The following is a 24,470-nucleotide window of genomic DNA, read 5'->3' as shown; positions in this document are numbered from 1 at the left end:
TCAGGATTTGTGACCCTTGCAATTAACCGACCTTCCTCAGGTCGCGTGACCCTAGATCCGGCCCCGGAATGATTCTTTGCGGTTTGAGCTGGCGCCGTCGCTTAAAACGAGTCCTTTGGTTGATTCCGCTGCCGGTACTGCCTCAATGGACCACATGGGCGAGTCCCGTTGGTCGCCCGCTTATTATTAATTTACATAAAAGACGAGAAAAATTTCCTTTTCTCTATGGTTCAGTGTGTTTCGAAGAGGTAACAAACACAGATGAATTTCTGAAGGCACGGTGCGGTTTTCCTTCTTTGTATATAGTGAAGCGCGGAAGCAGTGCTCGGAAAAAATTAACTCCTCATTTTCTAGATGTTTTTATTACTAATTTGGCTATATATCATAGAGGATCTGTAAACGTAAAATTATTCTTTTTTCTGGCAGAATAGTGAGTGTTTTTAACGGTTTAATTACTCATGGTTTTCTATTTTATAAAATCACATTTTTTATATATGGATAGTGATTGCTTCTGTGTCCTTCAAATCAACAAATTTGTCTTTAAAATAAAGATGAAATGTCCTCCGATTCCAAGCCTCCTGTTCGATATGATTTTCCCTGCCATGTGAAACCTTCGCAGCAAAAATTCTGCCTCCAATATCTACAACCTGCTCGACACAAGCGTCGAGCAGGGTGCATAACCAATGAAATTTACGGCATCAGCTTAACCAACAAAATTAAAATATTTTTTTACAATAAATTGACATGCAAAATTAAGAAATTGCTTTCATACACTACAAAATCAATTTCATCAATCAGGAACTGTACGGCCTGTAGAGTAGACCTCCCTCTCACGAACCCAAATTGGTTTGACGGAATTAGCTCGATGAGGCGAGAGTAAAGGCGATTGTTCATCACTCGGTCCAGGAGCCCATACAGTGAGCAGCAAACACTTATGCCTCTATAATTATTGACGTCAGAGATGCTGCCCTTTCCCTTGTATAGTAATTTCAAATTGGACGTTTTCCACGCACTTGGAAACGCGCCCAACTCGAGACAAACATTTAGGAAGGCCGTCATCTCGGCGGGAATAACCTGCCACAAGTGCTTAACCACCCCATTTCGCAACTCATCTGGACCGGGAGCCTTTTTGTTTTTTATCGCCTGAAGAGCAAATTCAACTTCCGCCTGAATAAAAGGAGAATGAGTTACTTCACCCGCATACAGCCTCAACTTAGTCTTTAGATTTAAACGATCACGCTGCCCCAGACATTCTCTATTGAAAACCCCGCCCAAAAATTGCACCCATGATGACATAGAAATATCATTGGCCACAAGAGATGAGCCCATGTCATTCAATCGAAGAAATCTGTAGCAGCGTGCCTCAGCCTCTAAAATGATTCTTTCGTCAAGTAGTTCCTGATGTTTGGCCTTTTTTATCTTACACAATTGTCGGTAGTTAGCTTTGGCGTCACAAAGGGCCACTCGGATTCTATTTTGCGCTGTTGGAGGTAAAGACTTGAATCTACACGAATCAACCTTTGTTCTAATATTCAAGATAAGTTTTTTAAGGATGAAGCATTCACTGTCGTGCCACGGCTGGCCATTCTTTTTATTTGCACTATTCAAATTTACAGTTGCATTTTCAACTAATATTAGCAGACAGCTATAAAAGGCATTTAGATCCTTATCATTTAAATTATTTTGGAGAGATTGTTTGGCCTCCTCTCCGCACATAGCTAACTTTTCCACAATAACTCTACGCCCAGTCTTTACTGTAATCGCAGTTAGGCTGCATTTGACTTTAAAGGGCACTTCCAATTTCACGCACAATACACTATGCTTCCTCAAATATGTATCCACCACTTTGAAAGACTTGTTAATGATCTGAGAGCTGCACATTACAATATCTATCACACTCGAGCCATTCTTTGAAGTGTACGTGCTTTGTAAGGGGATTTTATTTATTAATTGTAGGCTGTTTAGCAGAATAAATTCGTGGATCAATTCCCCTTTGCCTTTATCCTTGTCAATGCGACAGTTATAGTCGCCTGCAAAAACTACGGACTCTGGATTTGAAATAAAGGAAAAAGTCTCAGTGAGTTCGTCCCAAATGCTATCTTTGGACATAGATGGATTAAAATATGAGGCCACAATGCTCACGTTGTTAAAATTTAATATAAGTGAATTTTCCAGAGCTGTCCAGCTGGCCAAGACTCCCAGAGTTGAGCGGAAAAAGATCGACACGCCACGCATCGGCCTCCCCGATTCTTTCTTTGTTCCAAACAAGTGCTTACAATAGAAGTTAGGAATAGCAAAATCAGTCAACAGGAAGGTCTCTGTCAAGATAATTATCTCGAATTTACAGAGAAAATTCACATCAAGTAAGGGAAAAACATTTTTGAGACCTTCGATGTTCCAGAGAAGTAGGGAAAGTTTTTGGCTTAACTGACTGTCTTGCTGCTCTTGCTGAGCAGGTTTTTTGGTCTCGTTGATGGATTTATAACATCAGGCCTCGCAGCTGGGAAGATGCCCTTCCTCGGCCGTAGCACTCTCGTCTGCTGGGCTGGGCTGCTGCTGATTTCAGGCTCGGCTCTCGTTTCTGCTCCACACGCCTTACTGCGGGCAAGGTGATTGGATTTCTGAGTTGTTCCAGAAAGAGCCCCCTCGGCAAAGAGAGCCTCAGGAGCAAAGTCCAAGGGTACATCACCTGATTTTTGTATCGATGGGGTGGAGCCGGACGCGAGGGAAGATAAAGCCCCTGTCAACTCACAGGCCTTCGGATCGCGCCCGGCGGACCCACCCGTTGAGGTGACAGTATTTTTAGCAGCTTTTATGAAAGGGGAGGCACTGCTACGCCTGAGGACAAGGGGGGAGGAAGGCGGCTCCTCTTCGCGTTCTGGTTCAACACCACCGGCCTCAAGCAGCGCTTGGAGCCTTCGCTGACAGTCATTGTAAAAGCGCTCGTCCGCAGAGATCTTCCGGCGGCTTTTACTGGTCCTTATCGGTCTGTCAGGAGTAAGAGACTTATCAGCGAGAGCAGGTGGCACACCAGCCAACGAGTCATTGGCTAGCGACAAGCAAGGAACGTTCTCACCTGTATTATTGGCCGCCAGGGTGGGGCTGGACACAGAGGGCGTAGTGGTGGCCCCCGTCGTCTCTGCGTTGTCCTCCCTGTGTCGAGCCAATCCACCCTCCACAGCGGTATCTCGAGCTCGGACGGTCTTATGGGCGCCGCCAGACCAACGTCGTTGTGGGGCCACTCTTCTCTGCTTACTCGGCCTTCTCTCAGCAGGGAGGGTGAACACGAGCACCTCAGTGTCAGCGCCAGCGAAAGCTTCCTCAAGAACACCGCGCACCCAAGGCCAAGGGAGACGATCCAATCCGGCGCCTATACGGGGAATCGAGAGCGTAGCCACCCTCGACTCAGCACAGCGCCGCGCCAGCTCAAAGACTGCAGCTCGGAAGTCGCCAGGCAGAGGTCTACATCGGGCTGAACGGGGCTTTGTCACAAGATGAAAGACGAGGCGGTCTTCTTTATCGCAGAACACCTGCGCGACCTGACCAGGGCATAGATCCAGCGTCTGTAAGTAGTCTTGGAAACCAAATCTAGTCCTAAAGGTCACTGCCAGTCCCGCGCCCATCAGGAAGTCGGCCCCGACGCAGTGAGCCATGGCTGACTGAAGAGGCGAGTCCACAAAAAGATCGCCAGCAATCTCAAAGATACGGGCCGGGGCTATTTTCTTCACTAAACCAGTTGGCATCTTGTTAGGTTGGCAGCGGGGCAATGTAGCTCTGTTTACATCAATTCGCAGCCCGCTCCTGGTGTCCTTATTCAACAAACCGGCCGGCAGCTGACCGCAAACAGCGAGTTTAATAATTTGGATTTCTTTGAGAACCTCGCTCAGCTCCAAATGCAGTCGATCAAGCTCGCAGTGACGCCTCTGGCAACAGCATGTTGGTCCATCCCTTGGGCATGGGCGCTTCTCCGACTCGTCAAAACCGCCCCACATCTTAGAGGTTGAGGTTGCAAACAGTCCCAGGGCGCAGAGGAAGGTCTATTTCACGATGGCAAGGTACCAAGTCAGCGACTACAGTAAGAGAACGGCCAACAACTCGCGAAAAACGAGGAGCCTTATTTAATTTGTTTTGGTCGGTAGGCAGTCCTACCAACCAACAAGAACCAGATGAGTCTGACCCAGGCAGCAAAATTACCTGCCAAATGACTGACCTGACAATTATCTGTTATATAATATAATCTGTTGTACACAAATAGGTGTTTAATAAACGAAATTAAATTAAAAATTAAGAAATTGACTGTCTATAACGCAAGCTGATTGTATAATTTTTAAAGAAAAACTTAATTCGCGCAGGAAGTTATATGAACAGAAAGAAAATTATCTCTGTTTAATAAAAATTTATCTAGATTGCAGATTGATAATTAGGATTCCAAGTAGACTCTGCGTTTCTCTGGTTGTTTAAGAGGGAGGAACGGTAGATTCAAACCGAAAGGATGCTGTTGCTGTGCATGATTCTGTGATTTCCTGCTCTCCTGAGGTCTCATCAAGGGACGGTGAAACTGCAATCGAATCAATTGGACATTTAAGAATACATATAATTTATAAGAGTTTTTACCAAACAAAGTCAGAATATATATAAAAGCAAGAGATATTCCCAAAATTAAGTATGATCTCAGAATTTCAGCACAAAATTTTATCGTATTTCTCTCGAAGTTTCAATTACCTTTTTCAGGGATGAATTAATAGGAATCTGCGCCGACCGCAGCCTTGAGCAGTTTATGTCTAGGCTTTGTGTTATCCCTAGATTGATTCCTCTCCGTCATCCAGATAGTGTCGGTCGAGTCCAAAGCAAAAGTAAATGGCTGAAATGCACCCAGTTCTCCGACCTAAAAGAGTGCAATATATGATTTGATATCGTAAGCCAGAAATAGCATTAAAATAGTCGGAAATATAAGGAAAGTAATATCTAATTCACCAGTTGCATAAACCCTAAGTGTTCGAAGCCGCCAACAGATGGCGCCACCGTAGACTTTCAATTTTAAGGCACTTCCGCAGCGATTTCAGACTCAATCTAGCTACTGTGCATTCTTCAATTAATTTGCTATTTTTTGACATGCTGAAAACCAAAATCGGTTCAGCCAATCGCCGTAGAATCTTGAAAAACTATTTTTGAAATAAAAAAATCTTTTCCAACGTTTCTGCGGCGAATGGCTGAACCGATTTTGGTTTTCAGTACGTCAATAAAAGCAAATTAATTTAAACAAGTAGAATAGCTAGATTGAGTCTGAAATCGCAGCGAAAATATCTTAAAACCGATTAAAACAACATTTTTAAGAAAGTCTGTGGTTGCGCCATCTGTTGGCGGCTTCAATAACTAAAAGTTTATGCAACTGGTCAATTTGATACTTTATTTAATTTTAAATTATTAGAGACGGTGTTTATACCATCTATTTCATATTCCACGCAAATTTGCCCTTTTGTGATACTACATAAATCTGTCATAGGTTGAAATTTAATAATGATAAGAAATTTTTAACATTATTCGAGCAGAATTTAAATTTCGTTTTTTTCCGCAGAATCAAATTTATACCTCATAAAATCGCTCCTCAAGAAAAGGCTCCGAAATATTCCATTTGGAGACGTAATTCTTGCTATAAAAGACGGCATACAAGACATTGGCGCTGTCGATTAGCATTCTGTAAGGATGACCAGTAAATTTGCCGATGAATTCCGCCGTTGCGTTTCCGTCTTTGTTCTTCAGCTCTGATACAGACAGTGAGTACAGTTCCTTGCAACCGAATCTTGTAAGGTACAACTGTCTCGCTTCCGTGTTAGCAGAGAGGGCCAAGTAAGTCCATTTTAACCCTGGTGTTTTCACTTTCCAGGATTTGTCCATTTTTCGGCTGTAAACGACGATGTTCAGAAATGAAGATCCAGCAGCGTCAATGATGTACGCAAGAGTATCGTCTGTTGTTTTGTCCAGCACTATATCATGCATCCATCTATGATAATCAAAATGAGAGACGATTTTGTCCGGGAACTGGTGAATGCGCTCGGTTGTGTCGTTGTTGAGCAGGTCGAATATCCGAAGGTGGCTCGGACAATAGCCCCTACCTTGATCAAGCACCCACAACCGACCATCAGTGTCCGCTTGCATACCGCTGACCCAGTCAATAGTGTTGCAGTTGACTTTTTTCTGCCAAGGCAAATAAAAAAGATATTAATTAAGCAGAATATCCAATAACTGATCTATTAACGAATTTAAATATTGCGTTAAAATCTATACTTTCTTCGTGCTTGAATTCACGTAAATTTTTCCAGTTTATTCTAATTGTAAGCTCAAATCAGTATCGTACATGGAACTCCCAGGATGGGAAAGGAGCAAGCTTCGGAGGTGCAGTTGACGTGTCGTTCGTTGGCAGCCAAAATATTGTGGCGTTAATTCCGTAAGTTTTTTGAGTGCTTAGAAATAGTCGTTCTCCAAAAACTGCCATGTATTGTAGTACAATCTCCTCTTGTTTAAAATTTGGTTTAATCTGTCCTTTTGAACTGTCCGCTCCTGATGGCCAGACGAAATCAAATTCATCCCACTCGTAGACGGTTGTGAAGTTGATGGCGCTGGCAAGGGCAAGGCCAAGCAAACACATGGCTGCTAAGAACGAAGACATTGTGTTCGAGCTGAAATAAGCAGAAAAATTCAAATTAATACGATTTTTGCAATTTTTCCCTAATTTTTTAATAAAAAAATGTTGCAAAAGACGGACATTTGAACATTTTGAGAAAATTTAGAATGAAACTGAAGTTTATATCAGCGGTCATTTATTTTCCTCCTCAACACAGTTGTCGACCATCAATAATATTTATCAAGCGTTGATATCGAGAGCCAGCAGCAAACCGCGAAAATTAATGTTAAACGAGTCGACCATCACTCAAGATAACCCCGAAATCGGCCAAGGTCTTTTATTGCGGCCTTCACGAGTAAAAAGAAGATGCCACGGTGGTTTTAGGAGGGAGCAGAAGGAAAAACGGAGTAGAATTTACTCTTGTATATATTTTGTATCGTCATTGGCTCTTTTTATCAATATACCGACCGTAGAAACTTGGGAGCAAAATCCTAGACAGTGTGATGGCTGAACCTAACAAAATAATAAAATGATAAATAAATAAACGGGACTCGTGCATGGTCAACTTTAAAAGAACTCACTTTTGAGCCGCTTCTGCTGTTCTGACTTTTTAATGACAAAACAAGCTTTGAATAGCAGATCATTTTTACGCGAGGTCATGTTATTTATATTTAATGACCAACTGAAATCGAATTTTCGCGTGTTTAAATCGATTCCTGAGGGTCGAAATAGGTGGGCAATGCAAATCGCACGTTGCTTTGGCGCGCGCAACGCATGAACCTTTTGGTCTCGCTACTGCGCAAGCGTCACCCCTCTGACGTCACAGCTTTTTCAAATGCTAAAACCAAGTGGGAAGCGATTTCAGACTTTATCCATCTACTGTGCATTCTTCACTTAAAATCTTTTCTTTTGACGTGCTGAAAACCAAAACCAGTCCAGCCATTCGCCGTAGAAACGTTGGAAAAGAATTATTGTTCCAAAAATATATTTTCATGACTCTAGACTCTATACGGCGATTGGTTGAACCAATTTTGATCTTCAGCAAGTGAAGAATGCAAATTGACAGGATTAAGTCTGAAATATTAGCGGGAGTGCCTAAAAACCTTAAGTATACGCGGTGGCGTCATCTGTTGGCGGCTTCGAACACTAAGGGCTTCTACAGTTTTTTACTCATTTGTGTAAGAGAGTGAAAGTATACAAATCCCCGCTGTGGTACGATAAGGCGCCCGATCTGTACGACCTGTTTGCGTTATCGCTTGCACCCGTTTCTCGTGTTCGCTCAATCCAATGAAAATATATCACGAATAAAAAAAAACATTTGGGACTAAAAAGACTAAAAAAACACACAGGAAACGCTTCGTCTCCACTCCTCCTTCAGATTTAAACCAAGCAATATCTCAATTTTTCACGTTCAGAATTAAATCAATAAAAGAATCCATTTATTTTCTTATAGTCCTGTCTGGTTAAATATCGAAAAAAATTTAATTTTAAAAGCGGAATTTTTAAGTTTTAATACAAATCAAAAGCATAGATGAGTTGCAATAGAACAGACCAACACGGATCGATTTCTTTACCTTAAACGCAGCAAAAATCGCCCCCAACTTTTAGCTGAGCCGAGACACTGCCTTATTGTCGACGTTCATAGAGCGTCTAAATCTAAATAACGCTTTTACTTTTGATAACTCGTCGGGTTGGAGGTCGAAAATGATGTCGTTTCGCGAGATAATTTTTTGAGCCGAGAAAGATAGTCTTGAGAGAACTATTAACCAACAATTATTAGTTAAATTCTCCTGAAGTTCCCACGAATCTGGCTGCCGATGTTATTATTTATGTATTTATTAACTAACCATTCATGAAATAAACTGTATGTCCTGATAAAAAGAAGAATTATCTTTTTGCGAGCACTGATTATTTCTCTATTTTCGGCATATTTGGGAATTAAAAATGCCAAAAGCGCTTAGTGTTCAGCTAAAAGGAACTGCTGCTGGCAACGAGAATCACGTTCACTCTCATCGAGATGAAAACAAGGTCACGATCGAACGCCTCAGACGATATACGAGTCTGGCGCTGGCTTGATATTAAATTTGGCCCTTTCTCCCTCCACGCAACAGAGTGACAAGAAAACAAAACTGAACCTAGAACCCTAATTTTACATGTCAACCTGCGGATCAGCGGCCGGCGGCGCCATCCTCACATTAAGCGATGCGCAATTTTACCGCGACCATGCAGGACGAGTAAAATTTCACTGTATCCGCCGACCTATTTTTAAAAGGGAGCACTCCTACGAGGTTAACAATTTACATAAAAAAATTAACAATTTACATAAAATTGTTATTTACTGACAAAAATGGCTAATATTTTAAGTAAAAATTTGAACATTTACGAATTTTTAAAGGTTTTCAGGGTTGCGGGACTAAACAGGGACAAGGTTAAGAACGAACAGGGACAGGGACGGGACCAAATACCCGTCCTGGTTCCCCTCTCTATTCTAATCGTCTATAAATAAAATATACATTGGCCGCCGCGAATCAACAGCGACGCCTCCTTGTCCACTTGAGGGACTAAAGGAATAACATCAAATTTGTTGCGTAAAAAGAGGTTCTGGATAAATTTAATTGGAAGAGTTCTACTGGAAAGGCTTTTAAAATGGAAAACTTCCCAAGATGCAGAAAAGCGGTCACGGCATGACATATATTTAGCAAATAGAGCGTCTTGGAATCTTGGTTCATCTGTTTTAAATCAGTTTGTATGAGGAATGAGTAATAAATGCTGTACTTCAAGGATAGAAAAGATGTTTTTTACTCGTAATGCGCATGAACCAGCTAAATTATTTCACTTCAAGTTATTTGTAAAATCCACTGCACATACTGAAATTCGACTGAAGTAATTTAAATGTGAGATGTTTCTAGAGGTTTCCTGAAATATTTTAAAATTGCTTGGCGTTTCAAAGTGCATAATTCAGTTGATTAATCAGACTTGCGGACCCAAAGCTCGGCGTGTCAATATTTTATTTTTGTTCAACAAAAATTTATCTGGCGCCATTTTAAGACCAAATACGTGTCGATCAGATCAAATTTCTATATAGGACTAGATAGTTTTTTAACTTTGAAAAACGTGATTTATTTTGTTTTCCCATAAAGATGTAAAATAATTTGGGAATTTTCTAGTTGTAATTTTAATTCAGCCACGATTACCACCCCCATCCCTAATTGTAAGATGATGCCAAACCGAGTTTGAGATTTTTCTGGCCCATAGGCGAATTTTTTTCCGGCAAATCGTCCAAATTTTTATCCAACAGAGTCCTAATAAAAGTAAGAAAAAGATTCCTAAATTGTGTAGTTTGAGCTCTAAGAATACATATTTGACAAATCTCTTTACGGACGGGAAATATTTGTCCCATTGAATCCAAATTGAAATCATATATGACTGAATTATAAGTTTCTTTTCCTCGTGTCTCTCAATGAGAAACTGTAATTAAATTCTCAAGCAAGTTCAGTTCATTTTTTACTTCCGTTCTGTGCCTCAATTCTTTTAACGTTTCTTATTTGATCCTGCTCCATTTCAGACGGGAATTTTACCTGTATATAGATAAAATGGGAGAAATTCTTCTAATTTTATTTGAATTTCTTGAGCGTTTGGAATCCCATTCGTGGGCATAAGCCGAATTTATTTTATTTATGAAGAGCCGCTCATCCATGATGCATGCCTTCCTTCAGGATCTCATCGATAAGTCCAGTGTGCCCTTCGTCGTGTTTAACTTGTAAGTATTTCGTTCAATTATTTAAAATAAGGAACGCCTTTAACTTGTAACCATTACAAAAATATCTCATTTAATGTTTCAGGATTTTGTACGTGTTGGCGGCCATCATCTTCATAGTACTCTGCTGTTTGCAATGCTGCGGAAAGCTTAAACGTCCGCACATCATCCCCCTATATTATGACAGAGTTTTCCGCAGAAACGGCAGTTGATTGTGAATAAACCACGGGGTGTGATGCGCAAAATGCTGAATTAAATTTTGTAAGTTGATGTTATACCTTTCTACTTGGAATTTTTACATTATAGCTTTGAAGATTTTTAATTTATTTATCTTATTAACATATTAAAGTGTAAAGCTATTAAGGATCGATAAGAATTCTGCTGATTGAATTCGAAATATGTCGGTTTAGTTCAGCCAAAGGGAATTTTTTTAGTTGAAATTCACCAGTTGCATAAACCCTAAGTGTTCGAAGCCGCCAACAGATGGCGCCACTGTAGACTTTCGATTTTAAGGCACTTCCGCTGCGATTTCAGACTCAATCTAGCTACTGTGCATTCTTCAATTAATTTGCTAATTTTTGACGTGCTGAAAACCAAAATCGGTACAGCTGTTCGCCGTAGAATCGTGGAAAACTATTTTTTGAAATAAAAAAATCTTTTCCAACGTTTCTACGGCGAATGGCTGAACCGATTTTGGTTTTCAGCACGTCCTAAAAAATCAAATTAATTGAAGAATGCAAAATGTGTCTGAAATCGCAGCGGAAATGCCTTAAAACCGCTGAAAACCAAATTTTTAAGAAAGTCTGTGGTTGCGCCATCTGTTGGTGGTTTTAATAACAAAGGGTTTATGCAACTGGTCAATTGTAAGAATATTTGTCTAGCCAGGAATGTTTCTCATTTGTACATTTTTTCTAAATTTCAGAACGTCTTAATTGGCATGAAATTCCCCTGCCTTCTTGGCTTTTTAGATCTATTCCTCCTTTAAGCGACAAGGAAACTGACATTTATAGGAAGAGGCGGCTCATTTTAAACTTTGAAGAAACCCCTGTTTATCTACTCAGGATCCCTGAGAAGTTGTCTTCGTTTACGGAGGCTTTTCGACAATGCAGTGCCAACGCGAGGATTTTAATTTTAAACGTTTCCTTATATTTATAAAGCACATTAATGTCTTGAAAAAAATGTTGTCTTTCTGTGTTTGTGCTTGAATATACACGCCTTGGTCGAGGTTGCCATTTTTAATAATATAATAATAAACGCCAGCAACCCGAAAATATTACCTCTTTTATTGCAACTTTTATCCCAAAAAAGGACCAAAATATATCTTAAAAATATACTTGTAAGTGGAGAGAAGACCTTGCGATAAAATTTTCTTGCACTTTTGGTCTTATAGTAACAATAATTCTGATTAAATATGTATGAACTTCATTTTTCTTTGCATTTTGCCACAAGTCACAAAGTGATCAAGTTTTAGTCTGTTTGTAATTTTTTCGAAAATCGCAAATCTTCAATTGGTTTGAATTATCGCCAAATAAAAGTTCAAGGGTCAGAGTTAAATTATTTTTCTAAATCTGCCTTGAATTAGTTCCCCCGCATGGTAAAAATAATAAAAAATAAAAGTGTTTCATAATGGCGCGCTCATTTTATTTGGACGAAAAAGAGCCATAAATTACGAAGAAACCCCCCACGAGTCCGAATTCTCCAGAATCTTCAGGCGAAGTTTGACGAATTCCTTGATTCCTGAGCATATAAAAGGTGCTGCATCCCCACCCGGAGTTCATTGTCTTGACACAAGCAGCCACTCAAATATATCGCACACACGGCGAAGACAAATCGATTTCCAGCAATTCTATTAAGAACAATATGAAGACCTTCGAGGAATTCGTGTAAGTAAATTTCCTTTCAATTTAGTCACTGATTGAAAATAAGGAAACATCCAATATAAAAACTAATAATATCATCTTTCAGGATTTCGTTCATAATCATCGTAGTGATCGTCATGATCTGCAAAGCCCTCTTCTTTCTTTGGAGATGCTATAGCGTGTGGAGGGAAGACCAGCGCCCACCAGGACCTAATCATCCTGAAGAAGAAGACCTAATTGAAGGTAGCTAAGTAATGTTTTAGTTTGTAATTTTCAAATTTCTTTCAAGATTGTTTGTAAGGTTTGAAATCTCTCTCAAAATAGTTGTACAGAAATATATTTTAGGGATTGATAAGAATTTTGTTGGTATTCAAAATATGTCGGCTTAGTTCAGCAGGGGAACTTTTTATTAGGAATTATAAGAATGGAGCAAGAATCAAATTAATGTTTCTCATTTGTACATTTTTGGCCTAAAATTCCTCTGCTGTTTGACTTTTCAGGCGCCCCTCTTTTCGTCAGAACCGGCCGTTATTTTACAAGTCTTCTAGGGGATCCGTGGCATGGTGGCCCACCTTTTTAAACTTTGACGAAGATCCTGTTTCTCTCAGGATTCCTGAGAAGTTTCCTCCGTTCACGGAGGCTTTTCAACAATTCAGTGCCAACGCGATGATTTTAAACGATTCCTTATTAATACACGCACATTAATGTCTTGAAAAAATCTTGTCCTTCTGTATTTGTGCTTGAATATATACACGCCTTGGTCGAGCTTGCCATTTAATAATGTAATAATAAAATCCTGCAACCCGAAAAAAATATCTCTTTTATTGCAACTTTTACACCTAAAAAAGACAAAAATATAACTTTAAAATGTACTTGTAAGTGAAGGGAATCGTAAAACAGTTCTAAATAAGCTAAATTTTTTTTTTTTAAATTTAAGACAGCAATAAATTGTCCTGATATGGAGTGTATAAGAATCAATATTTTTGAGTAAAAGTGGCGGTTATAATTTTTTAACATTAAGAGATGAAAATTTCCAAATATTTTCCTGAATTTGCATTGTTCCCCCGCACGGTAAGAATAATAAAAGTGTTTCCCTGTCGCGCGCCTATTTTATTTGGATAAAAAAGAGCAGAAAATTTTTTACGAAGAAAAACCTCCAGGCAAGGTTTGCATTCCTTGATTCCTGAGCATGTAAAAGGGGTCGCATCACAACTGAGTTCATTTTCTTGACACAAGCAGCCACTAAACTATCGCACAATTCGGTGCCAACGCGATGATTTTAAACGTTTCCTTGTTTATGCACGCACATTATTGTCTTGAATAAAATTTGTTCCTTCTGTATTTGTGCTTGAGTAATCACGCCTTGGTCGAGGTTGGCATTTTTAATAATATTTAATAAAAAAATCCAGCAACCCGAAAATATTACCTCTTTTATTTCATATTTTAGACATGAGATGGAGGATGGAGTATAGGAAACTATATTTTTGCGTAAAACTGGTACAAAAACCTAGGCTGAATTTCAATGTGCTGTTATTTTTCGTTTTTCCCGGGATTATTTCAAGAATAGCTACTAAGGGGTGGAAGATAAGCACCCCTAACCCCTTCAGCTTGTCAGGGGAGGTGAAGACAAGTCTAACGGTGGGTAATATTTGAAATTTTGATGGTTAGAACCCGAGATTTAGAGTTTGCAAAATTGGTAAAAGTCAAGAAATATTAGAGGTTTTTGTGTTTTGCCATCATTTCAAACTTCAAAATCTTGGGTTCTAAACATCAGAATTGCAAAAACTACCCACCGTTAGACTCGTCTCAACCTTTTCTAACCAGCTAAGGTATTTAGGGGGTGCTTACCTTCATCCCCTTTCAACCCCATTGCTACAATTTTGATAAAAAGCGACGACCGTTCCTGGCACCGCTCACTGTTGCATCTTTAAAGGTGAATGGCAACTTAAGCGGTAGAGATCAAACAACCCTACACCCTTTCGCTACTTAAAGAAAATTGAGACAATCTCAGCGATGGGTAGTTTTTGCAATTCCAATGCTTAGAACCCGAGATATAGAGGTGCAAAAAACTCAAAAACTCGAAAAATTTAAGTAATTGTTCAAATTTTGTTATTTTTGCACCTCAATATCTCGGGTTCCAACCATCAGAATTGCAAAAACTATTAACCAATGTTAGACTCGTCTTGACCTTCCCTAGCTAGCAAAAGTATTCAGGGGTGATTACCCTCATCCCCTTTCAACCCCATTAAAAAATACTTTAGGAAGCATATTTTAGAGAAATATTTTTTGCTTAAATATAGTGTCTGTTAATAAATTTATGTTGATAAGCGCAAATCTTTAAAATAATTTAAATTATCAAGAAAATAAAATAGAAATAAAGGGTCTGACAACAGAAAAACTGTTTATTGCAGCTGATGTTTTCGCGTATAAATTAGGGTGTGTTCATATACTAACACAAGGCAGAAAAATTCCAATTATTTTCCTGAATTTGCCTTCTTCCCCAACATAGCAAGAATAATATTATTTGGATGTAAGAGAGAAGCCGAAAATAACGAAGAGAAATCCCACGAGTCCGGATTCATCAGGCGAGGGTTGAATTCCTTCTTTCCTCTGAGCGAATAAAAGGCGCTGCATAACCACCCTGAGTTCATTATTGCGTTGGCACTACCGCACGCACTGCAAAGACATTCTTGATCTTCACTAAATCCATCACATCTATAATGAGAAATATATTCTGGAGAATCATCTTGTAAGTAAATTTCCTTTACTTTTTGTCACTGATTTGAAAGAAGGAAACATCCATTCATCAAAAACCTTATTATTATTTTATGTTTCAGTGTTATTCTCGTGGTGCTGATCATCATCACCACCTATGATCGTTGGCGCCGACTTACGAAGAGGAATGTCCCGCACCTAACAGTAATTCTGAAAACAGAGCCTTCTGACGTTGATGGCGGTAGTGGCGACATTTTTTACTTCAAATAACTTCAGGAGAATTATTTTTTAAACTTCGACGAAGCCCCAGTTTCTCTCAGGATACTGCTGAGAATTTGTCGCGTTCCATTAACAACAATTCAGTGCCAAACGCGATGATTTTACACATTTACTCCTTTATACGCACATCAATACCTCGTTTAAAATCCTTTCTTTTTTTATTTTTGCTTGTATTTGCACGTTGCAATGTCGAGGTTGCCAAATGAATAAAAATAGTTAAACCCAAAGAACGCAGATTGTATCATTGTTTTATTACCTTAATAAATTGACAAGAATAACTTAAAAAAACACTTCAAATATGAAGGAATCGTAAAAAAATTTAAATAGAGACCTGAATTATTGGAGTGAAGGATATTCTGTTTTCGTGTACAATTAACGGTAAAATATTTCAATTGTTTTCCTGATTTTTCCTTGTTTCCCCCTGCAGAGCAATATTATTATTTATTAAAAGAGTTGCAGAGAATTACGAAGAAAAACCCCACGAGTGCAAATTCTCCAGAATCTCAAGGCGAGGTTTGAATTCTTTGATTCCTGAGAGCATATAAAAAGTACTCTGCATTACCACCCTGCGTTCATTATTGTGTTGGCACTACCACGCACTGCAAAGACAATATCGTTCTTCACCAAATCCATCTCATCTATAAGAAGAACTATGGCCACTCGCTGGGGAGCAGGCTTGTAAGTAAATTTCCCTTATTTTTAATTTAAAAAAAAGGGAACATCCAATATCAAAAATCTCACTCTTATAAATATGTTTCAGTTATTTGCAGATGATTATGGCTATTGCAGCAACGAAAGTATTCCTCTATTATTGGAACCCTTCTAAGATAGCCAAGATTGTCAAATTCCCACCGCCGGCAGGCCCTGATCCTGACGGTGTCGTAGAGCCCATTGATTGGATGAATTGTAAGTGTTGTTAAAATTGTAATTTTCATATTTATTTCGTGATTTTTTACTTTTATTTCTGACAATGAGGCTGGATGAATTTTGAACTGCTCTCGAAATTAGTTTTAATGCTGTACGCGTCAGGAGTGATTAGAATTCTGTTGATTGTATCCAAAATATGTCAGAGCCGCAGTGGAAATTTTCATCAGGAATTCTATGAATTTCTGTCCAGCAACAAAGCTCATTTGTACATTTTCTAAATTTCAGAACGTGATAGTTGGCAGAAATTCCTCTGGCATTTGGCTGATTAGACCTCCCTCCTTCCACCACAAGAAAATCGACTTTTAAGAAACTTCAAGAGGATTAGTTGGCGCTCTTTTTAAACTTTGACGATAAACCCCTGTTTATCTGTAAGACGTTGTCGCGTTCGTTTTACTACAATTCAGGGCCAAACGCGATAATTTTACACATAACCTCTTTTTACGCACATCAATACCTCGTTTAAAAATGCTATCTGTCTGTATTTTTCTTGAAATTTGCACGCGCCTAGGTCTATGTTGCCAAATGAATAAAAAATAGTATAATCCAGCGAACGCAGATCATATTTTATTGCATTTACCTTAATAAATAAATGAAAAGAATTACTTGAAATGTAAGGGAATTGTAAAAAACACCTTTACTATTTTTAAATTTAGTAATAAAATGTCCACAGTAGAGCGGTCACGCGTCACCGTAAAGGCGTGACGTCCACCCCATGACGTGTGACGCCTTTCCCGTGACGCCTTTACGGTGACGCGTGACGCCCTCCCCGTGACCCCAACCCTATGACGCAATACGCCTTCACGGTGACGCTTATCAACTTCCAAACACATTTAGTTAAGTAAAAAAAGCTGAATCTAAATTTAAGTTCTTCCTTTCCTATCGGGTCTGATTTTTTAGACACTTGATGCCAGAAGAGGGATGTGGCTGGAGGAAGAATGGAATTTTGACGATCTGGGGCAGGTTCTTTACAACCACCCACTTTGGCGCGATTTCGCAATTCATTCTTTGCCACTTTCAAAGGTTCTGAATGAGACAAGCCTCTATGAATGGTAAATAAATTTTAAATCAGCCATGGAAAATAAATATTTTTTCCTTTTCGAAATTAATGCAAGTGGCGAAGTACGGTACATATTCATTATTTTTATCCCTTACCTTTGATTGATTGTTACTAAATAAAAATTACATTTTCAGACAAGATCTCGATTCAAGTCCCTAGACTTAATTTATTAAAAATTAAATATAAATAATAAAAATGAACACAATTTTTTTTCATCCATTGCTCATTATTCTCCGCAGAAAAAACCGATGAAAAAATAAGGTTAGAACCCAAGATGACGAGCCTCATCAAAATTAATTCCCTGAAAAATCGACTCTTCAGGCATCGTCTTCAAAAGGTCGCTTATTAATTTGTAGATGTATCCCACTCCTGTCCTGCTTATTGTTAGTCGAAATTGATAAATAACCCTGAACCAACCTCACAACCCTTTCCTGATTAAAAAGTGGAATGATACTGGGCACAATTGAAAATTATTTAAATTGTTGGAGGTCTTAAACAATTGATCGATAAACAATTTGCAATAATAAAAAATGACCTTCTTACAATAAAAATTCAAATTTTGCCAATTTTCTCCAAAATTTCGAGTGCTTGAACATATTTTCTTGGCATATTCCGATTACTCTCGTCGAGATCTGTCCAACGGTGTATGCCACTTATTGGGGAAACTCTTGGTTTTGAAATTAAATCGGATTTCAAGTAAGGAGACAGCCATTACAATTTGAAAAGCACGCTAACTTTCCAGCCAATTTTCTCAAAAAATTACAGCAATCCTTAGGTCAATTTAGGCTTTAACTGAATCCTAAGGGATGAGTTTATGCATTGGCAACAAGCATTTTCCTGGCTTTTCCAGTATCATTCCTCTTTAAATATCATTCTCATTATAAATGATAAATATTCTGTGCTGGAATTTGTGTTATCCTGTTCCATTCCTTCGAGAATGTTTCCTTTACGTGAAATGAAAGATATTCTAATAATTTCACTTGTCAACGTTTGATTTCCTCGAGCGTTTGCGGAACCTCTCTCCTATAAAAGAGGCTGCACATCCCAGGAGTACATACACTTCACTCGAGTTTATTGCGTGGAAGAGAAGAGCCGCTCGCAAAAATGTCACTAGGCACATTCGTTATGGACAACTATGTCTTGTTAGTTTTGATCATGTAAGTAAATTTCGCATTTTAGTTAATCTTTTGAAAAAGGACACTCGAACCATTTTCATTCAGGATTGCGGTCGCGGCAATCGTCCTTATCGTCCACTTCTCTTATTTATCGTGGTGCCGCTCTCGTCCGGACGTTCCTGGCTTGAAATCCGTCTATGGAGAATACACACGCACTCGATCGAATGACGATGAACCGCTTCAATGCGCGAACAATGCTGCATAAGTTCTTGTAAGTGTTGAACCTTTTTTTTAAATTTCGCATTTGTTTTGAAGATTTTTTGCTTAACCATTGAGACTAACTTAATTTCTGACCTTGTTTAGGAATATAAAAATATTTTAATTATTTATAGGAGTAATATGAACGCGCTGACTATTCAAAATATGTCGGTAGATCAGACAGGGAAATTTTATTTGGAATTCAGAGATATTTTTCTCATTTGTACAATTTTCTTATTTCAGAAGAATATTTTCGAAATTCCTCTGCCGTGTTGCCTATTTAGACGTTCATCCCTCCAGCAACAATAGCAAACCTACATTGGAAGATTCAAAAGGATTCAACGGATCATTCTTTTACACCGATTCATTTTAGCTTTGACAAAAATTGTTGATATAGAGGTTTTACTATACGCAATAATTTTAAGCATTTATTATCTTTACACACAAAATATATTATTTTAATGTATATTTAACATTAATAATAAATGTATGATGAGGTTGCCTGTATATAATAAAATCCAGTAACCCTAAAAAACTCTTTTTGTGCGATGCCCCTTTTAATAATTACAAATTCTCGAAATATCTGAAAAATTAATGACAATGTTTGAGTCAAATTCACCTTTGTGTTCTACAAAATATATTTTAACAGTTACTAGACTTGGAATTATTTTCTTGGAGACCTTTATTTAATTTATATAAAATGAGAATCAAATTGGTGTTGGATTTTTTTTCATTAGTTTTGGAAATTAATTAGAAACCATTTTTGCCAAAAAGGATAATAGATTGAAAGATGTTCAAATCAGAAATTTTGAAGATGGTTTCTCCAGTATTTTCGAATAACAAAATATTGATCCATTTGTCACAGAGCTTCACCGCGTAGAGATGATCAATTATTGAATAATTGAGGATTTAATCAACTCTAGATGAGGTTCAGGATCGAAAAAGGAAGAATTTAGATAACAACCTCGAGTGTTCGCATTTTTCAAATATTTAAGAATAATATTATTTGGATGTAAGAGAAATGCCAAAAATTACGAAGAGAAATCCCACGAGTCCAAACTTCCCGGTCCGAGAGGACAGGGATAAAAAGAGCATAACTCATCAGACGAGGTTTGGATTCCTTCTTTCCTCTGAGCGTATAAAAGGTGCTGCATTACCACCCTGAGTTCATTATTGTGTTGGCACCACCACGCACTGCAAAGACAATATCGATCTTCACCAAATCCATCTCATCTCTATAAGAACAAACATGTCCTACCTGATCTTGGCATGCATGTAAGTAAATTTCCCTGACTTTATCACTCGTTTAAAAAAGGAAACATCCAATATAAAAAATCTCATTAACATGTTTCAGTGTTTTGCTCGTAGTTGTGACGGCATTCAATATCTGGAAATGGTACCTCTTTGTTTTACGCTGGTATGTGAGTACCTTAAATGACCAACACCCATCGCCGCCAGGACCTGAACCTGACCATCCTGACATAGCCCTCAGAGATCCCGGTGATAAGAATGATTGTAAGTGATGTTAGGATTGTAATTTTCTAAATTCTTTGAAGATTTTTTGCTTATTACTGAGGCTGAATGATTTTTGACCTTGTCTCTCTCATAATTAGTATTAATGCTACACGCTGCAGGAGGGATTATAATTTTGTTGATTGTATCCTAAATATGTCTGCTGCATAGGAAATTTTTATTAGGAATTCTTTGAATTTCTGTCCAGCAAGAAGGCAAGTAAAGAAACGTTTCTCATTTGTACATTTTCTGAATTTCAGAACGTCTTGGTTGGCAGAAATTCCTCTGCCTTTTGGCTGATTCGACCTTCCTCCTTCCACCACAATAGAAAATAGACTTTTAAAAAAACCTCAAGAGGATTTGTAGGCGCTCTTTTTAAACTTTGACGAAAACCCTGTAGAGATGCTGAGATGCTGTCACACATTTCCTTTTTTTACGCACATCAATACCTCGTTTAAAATCCTTTTTCTGTCAGTATTTTTCTTTTGTTTTTACAAGCGCCAAGGTCCATCTGGCCAAATGAATAAAAAATAGTATAATCCAACGAACGCAGATCATTTTTCATTGCATTTCCTCTTATAATAAATCGACAAGAATATAGCTTTAAAAAATATGAGGGAATTGTAAAAAAGTTATTAATAAAATAACGCTCTGACAATTTTTTCCTTTTAAAATTTTAAGACTGATTAAATGTCCTGGAACTTTTGGTCTTAGTAACTGTTATTTGGATTCGAAGATTTTTTTTTGATAATGCGAAAAGCCACAAAGGAGCAGACTTTGATAGACAATCGGGCGCACCGGGCAATACCCCGGTGGGCCACGGCCAAAGTGGGCCGCCGGACCGGCCTCCAGACCAGCCGCGGGACCGGGCGCCTGACACTCGATCAACTAAGTTTCTAAAAATGGCACGTCTCGTTGTCCGCCCCGCAATCAGGGTTCGCAACACCCAGGATGAAAATTTCAAAGTGCAGTTATTTTTGGTTTTTCTCGGGTTTATGTGAAGTATAGCTACTAAGGGGTGGAGGGTAAGCACGGCTAAACCCTTCAGGGTGTTAGGCGAGGTGAAGAAGAGTCCAACAGTGGGTAATATTTACAATTTTGATGGTTAGAACCTGAGATTTCGAGTTTGCTAAATTCGAAAAAGTCGAGAGATATTTGAGATTTTTGTGTTTTGCTATCATTTCAAACTCCGAAATCTGGGGTTATAAACATCAGAATTGCAAAAACTACCCACCGTTAGACTCGCCTCAATCTTTTCTAACCAGCTAAGGTATTTAGGACGTGGTTAACCTCATCCCCTTTCAACCCCATTGCTACAATTTTGATAAAAAGCGACGACCGTTCCTGGCACCGCTCACTGTTGCATCTTTCAAGCAGTATGGCAACTTAGGGGTGGAGATCAAACAACCCTACACCCTTTAGCTACCCAAAGAAGGTTAAGACGAGCCCAACCGTGGGTAGTTTTTGCAATTCTGATGCTTCGAACCTGAAATATAGAGGTGTGGAAAACTGCAAAACAGGAACAAATGAAGTAATTATTCAAATTTTGTTATTTTTTGACCTCAAAATCTCGGGTTATAACAATCAGAATTGCAACAGCTATAACCACCGTTAGACTCGTCTCGACCTTCCCTAACTAGCTAAAGTATTCAGGGGGTATTTACACTTATCCCCCTTCAACCCCATTGGTACAATTTCGATATAAAAATATTTTATCGCATATTTTAGAAAAATGCGTATCTGTTAATAAATTTATAGAGACCCTTAGCTGACAAGCGCAAATTTTTAAATTAATTTCTAATATCAAGAAAATAAAATATAAATAAAGGGTTTCACAACAGAAATACTGTTTATTGCAGCCGATGTTTTCGAGTATAAATGAGGGTGTGTGTGTATAATAACACAAGGAGGTAAAAAATTCCAATTATTTTCCTAAATTTGCCTTGTTCCCCCGCATAGCAAGAATAGCATCATTTTATTTGGATTAAAAAGACAAGCAGAGAGTTGGGAAGAAAAATTCCACGAGACCGAATTCTCCAGACGAGGTTTGAATTCCTTCTTTCCTCTGAGCGAATAAAAGGCGCTGCATAACCACCCTGAGTTCATTATTGTGTTGGCACTACCACGCACTGCAAAGACAATATCGATCTTCACCAAATCCATCACATCTAGAAGAACAAATATGTACCCGCACTTGAGAATCCTCATGTAAGTAAATTTCCCTTGCATTTAATCACTGATTTAAAAAAAGGAAATCATTTAAAAAAATCTCATGTTATTATAAATACGTTTCAGTGCTATGAAGGTGATCACTCTTATTGCATTGAGCCACGGAATCCTGCATGTTTTGTACTCTAATAAAATGAAGACCAACAAAGTCCAACTCCCACCGCCGCCACGACCCGATCCTGACGGTACTGACGTAGACCCCCTTCATAGGAATGATTGTAAGTGATGTTAAAATTGTAATTTTCGAATTTCTTTCAAGATTTTTTACTGAGGCTGAATGAATTTTGACCTTGTCTCTTTCAAAAATAGTTTTATTGCTGTACGCGGCAGGAGTGATTAGAATTCTGTCGATTGTATCCAAAATATGTCAGCCAAAGGGGAAATTTTTATTAGGAATTCTACGAATTCTTTTCCAGCAAGGAAGCAAACTCATTTGTACATTTTCTAAATTTCAGAACGTCTTGGATGGCAGAAATTCTTCTGCCTCTTGGCTGATTAGACCTTCCACCGACAGCAGAAAATCGACTCTTATTACGCCATAAGAAACCTCAAGAGAATTTGTCGGCGCTCTTTTTAAACTTTGACGAAACCCCTTATTCTCTCAGACATACGCTGAGATTTTGTCGTGCATAATGCGATAATTTTACACATATCCTTCTTTTTACGCACCTCAATACCTCGTTTAAAATCTTTTCTGTCTGTATTTTTGCTTTTGTTTTTACACGCGCCAAGGTCTATGTTGCCAAATGAATAAAAAAATACATATTTTAATCCAACGAATGCAGATCGTATTTTATTGCATTTACCTTAATAACAAGAATTAATTACTTGAAATATGAGGGAATATTGTATAAAACACCTTGATTATTTTTTTAACCGAAATACAGTAATAAAATATCCTGGAACGTCCTAATAGAAACAATTTTAACTATCTTTTTTTGCATAAGTGAGCGAATTTAAGAGAAATACACTTTTAGTCTTCATCTGCCACTCCTGTCCCTGCTCAGGAAGTCAAAATTGATAAATAATCCCGAACCACTCTCAAATTTTCAACCCTTCCCTGATTAAAAATCATTCTCATTATTTATTCTGCGTTGGAATTTATTTAGGCCATTATGCAATTCTGTTCCACTCCTTGGAGAATGTTACCTTTAGATAAAATGGAAGAAATTCTAATAATTTTTATCACGACTGTTAAATTCCTCGAGCGTTTGGAATCTCTATCCGGTAAAAGAAGCTCACCATCCCAGAAATACATACACTAGAGTTCATTGCGTGGAAGAGAAGAGCCGCTCGACAATGTTCAGCTCAGTTACGGACTATCTTTACTTGTTCCTCTTCAGCCTGTAAGTATAAATTTCCAATTTCTTTTAGCCAATTATAAAAGGGAAACTATATATAACCATTTCGCAGGTTAGCGATCATTGTGGTGGTCATTAACGTCGAGGTATACCTCCATTATTGCTACTGCCGCGATAGGCCGCTAATGTTATTGAACTGGAAACGCGCGTCGGAGATCCAGTCATCAGATGATGAAGCTGAAGATGATGATCATCATCATGATCATCATGATTAAACTCCAATTGTGCACTCAATAATGCTGGAAAAGTTTTGTAAGTGCTGATGTTGCTTTTTTAATTTTCGCATTTGTTTAGAAATTTTTTAAGTTATACTTTGAGGCCAACATAATTTCTGATCTTTTTGGGGATATATTAAAATGTTTTACAATTCGCAGGTGACTATTTAAAATATGTCAGTAGCTCAGAATGCGAACTTTTCAAATGGAATTCTAGAAATTTCATTCCATAGAAATGTTTCTAATTTGTACAATTTTCTCATTTCAGAAGCAACTCTGCCGAATATTTTCTGACCATCTGATAAAATTCCTCTTGGACATTCCTTCCAGCAACAATAGGACACCCACGACGATTATTTTACACCATAGAAACCTTTAAAGCATTCGACGAGCGGGTTCTGTACACTGATTATTGTAAACTTGGACGAAAATCCCAGGGAAGAGGCGTTCGTCGATAGATTTTACTATGATTCCGTTTCGACGCAATGATTTTAAGCATTTCTCAATCTTACACACAAAATCTACTCTACTTTGTATTTTTACAAGATATATTACGCATGAATA

The 24,470-nt window shown here is 38.3% G+C and overlaps 2 protein-coding genes across 2 annotated transcripts; both read right to left on the bottom strand.

Moving 5' to 3' along the window:
* Positions 1-769: 769 nt before the first annotated feature.
* On the bottom strand, positions 770-3,806 carry LOC135934153 (uncharacterized). Its single transcript, XM_065475697.1, has 2 exons — positions 2,690-3,806; positions 770-2,598 (listed from the first exon to the last, which is right to left on the bottom strand). The coding sequence occupies exons 1-2, from the start codon at positions 3,741-3,743 to the stop codon at positions 2,480-2,482; spliced, it is 1,173 nt and encodes a 390-aa protein (XP_065331769.1). The 5' UTR covers positions 3,744-3,806; the 3' UTR covers positions 770-2,479.
* A 579-nt stretch (positions 3,807-4,385) lies between these two features.
* On the bottom strand, positions 4,386-8,258 carry LOC135948191 (protein yellow-like). Its single transcript, XM_065497331.1, has 5 exons — positions 8,197-8,258; positions 6,356-6,677; positions 5,590-6,195; positions 4,723-4,885; positions 4,386-4,558 (listed from the first exon to the last, which is right to left on the bottom strand). The coding sequence occupies exons 2-4, from the start codon at positions 6,665-6,667 to the stop codon at positions 4,739-4,741; spliced, it is 1,065 nt and encodes a 354-aa protein (XP_065353403.1). The 5' UTR covers positions 6,668-6,677; positions 8,197-8,258; the 3' UTR covers positions 4,386-4,558; positions 4,723-4,738.
* Between the last annotated feature and the right edge of the window lie 16,212 nt (positions 8,259-24,470).

This window comes from Cloeon dipterum, chromosome 1, assembly GCF_949628265.1.
Source record: "Cloeon dipterum chromosome 1, ieCloDipt1.1, whole genome shotgun sequence".
Taxonomy (NCBI): Eukaryota; Metazoa; Arthropoda; class Insecta; order Ephemeroptera; family Baetidae; genus Cloeon; species Cloeon dipterum.
The sequence above is the reverse complement of the archived record's forward strand: the minus strand, read 5'-3'. Positions and strand labels throughout refer to the sequence as shown.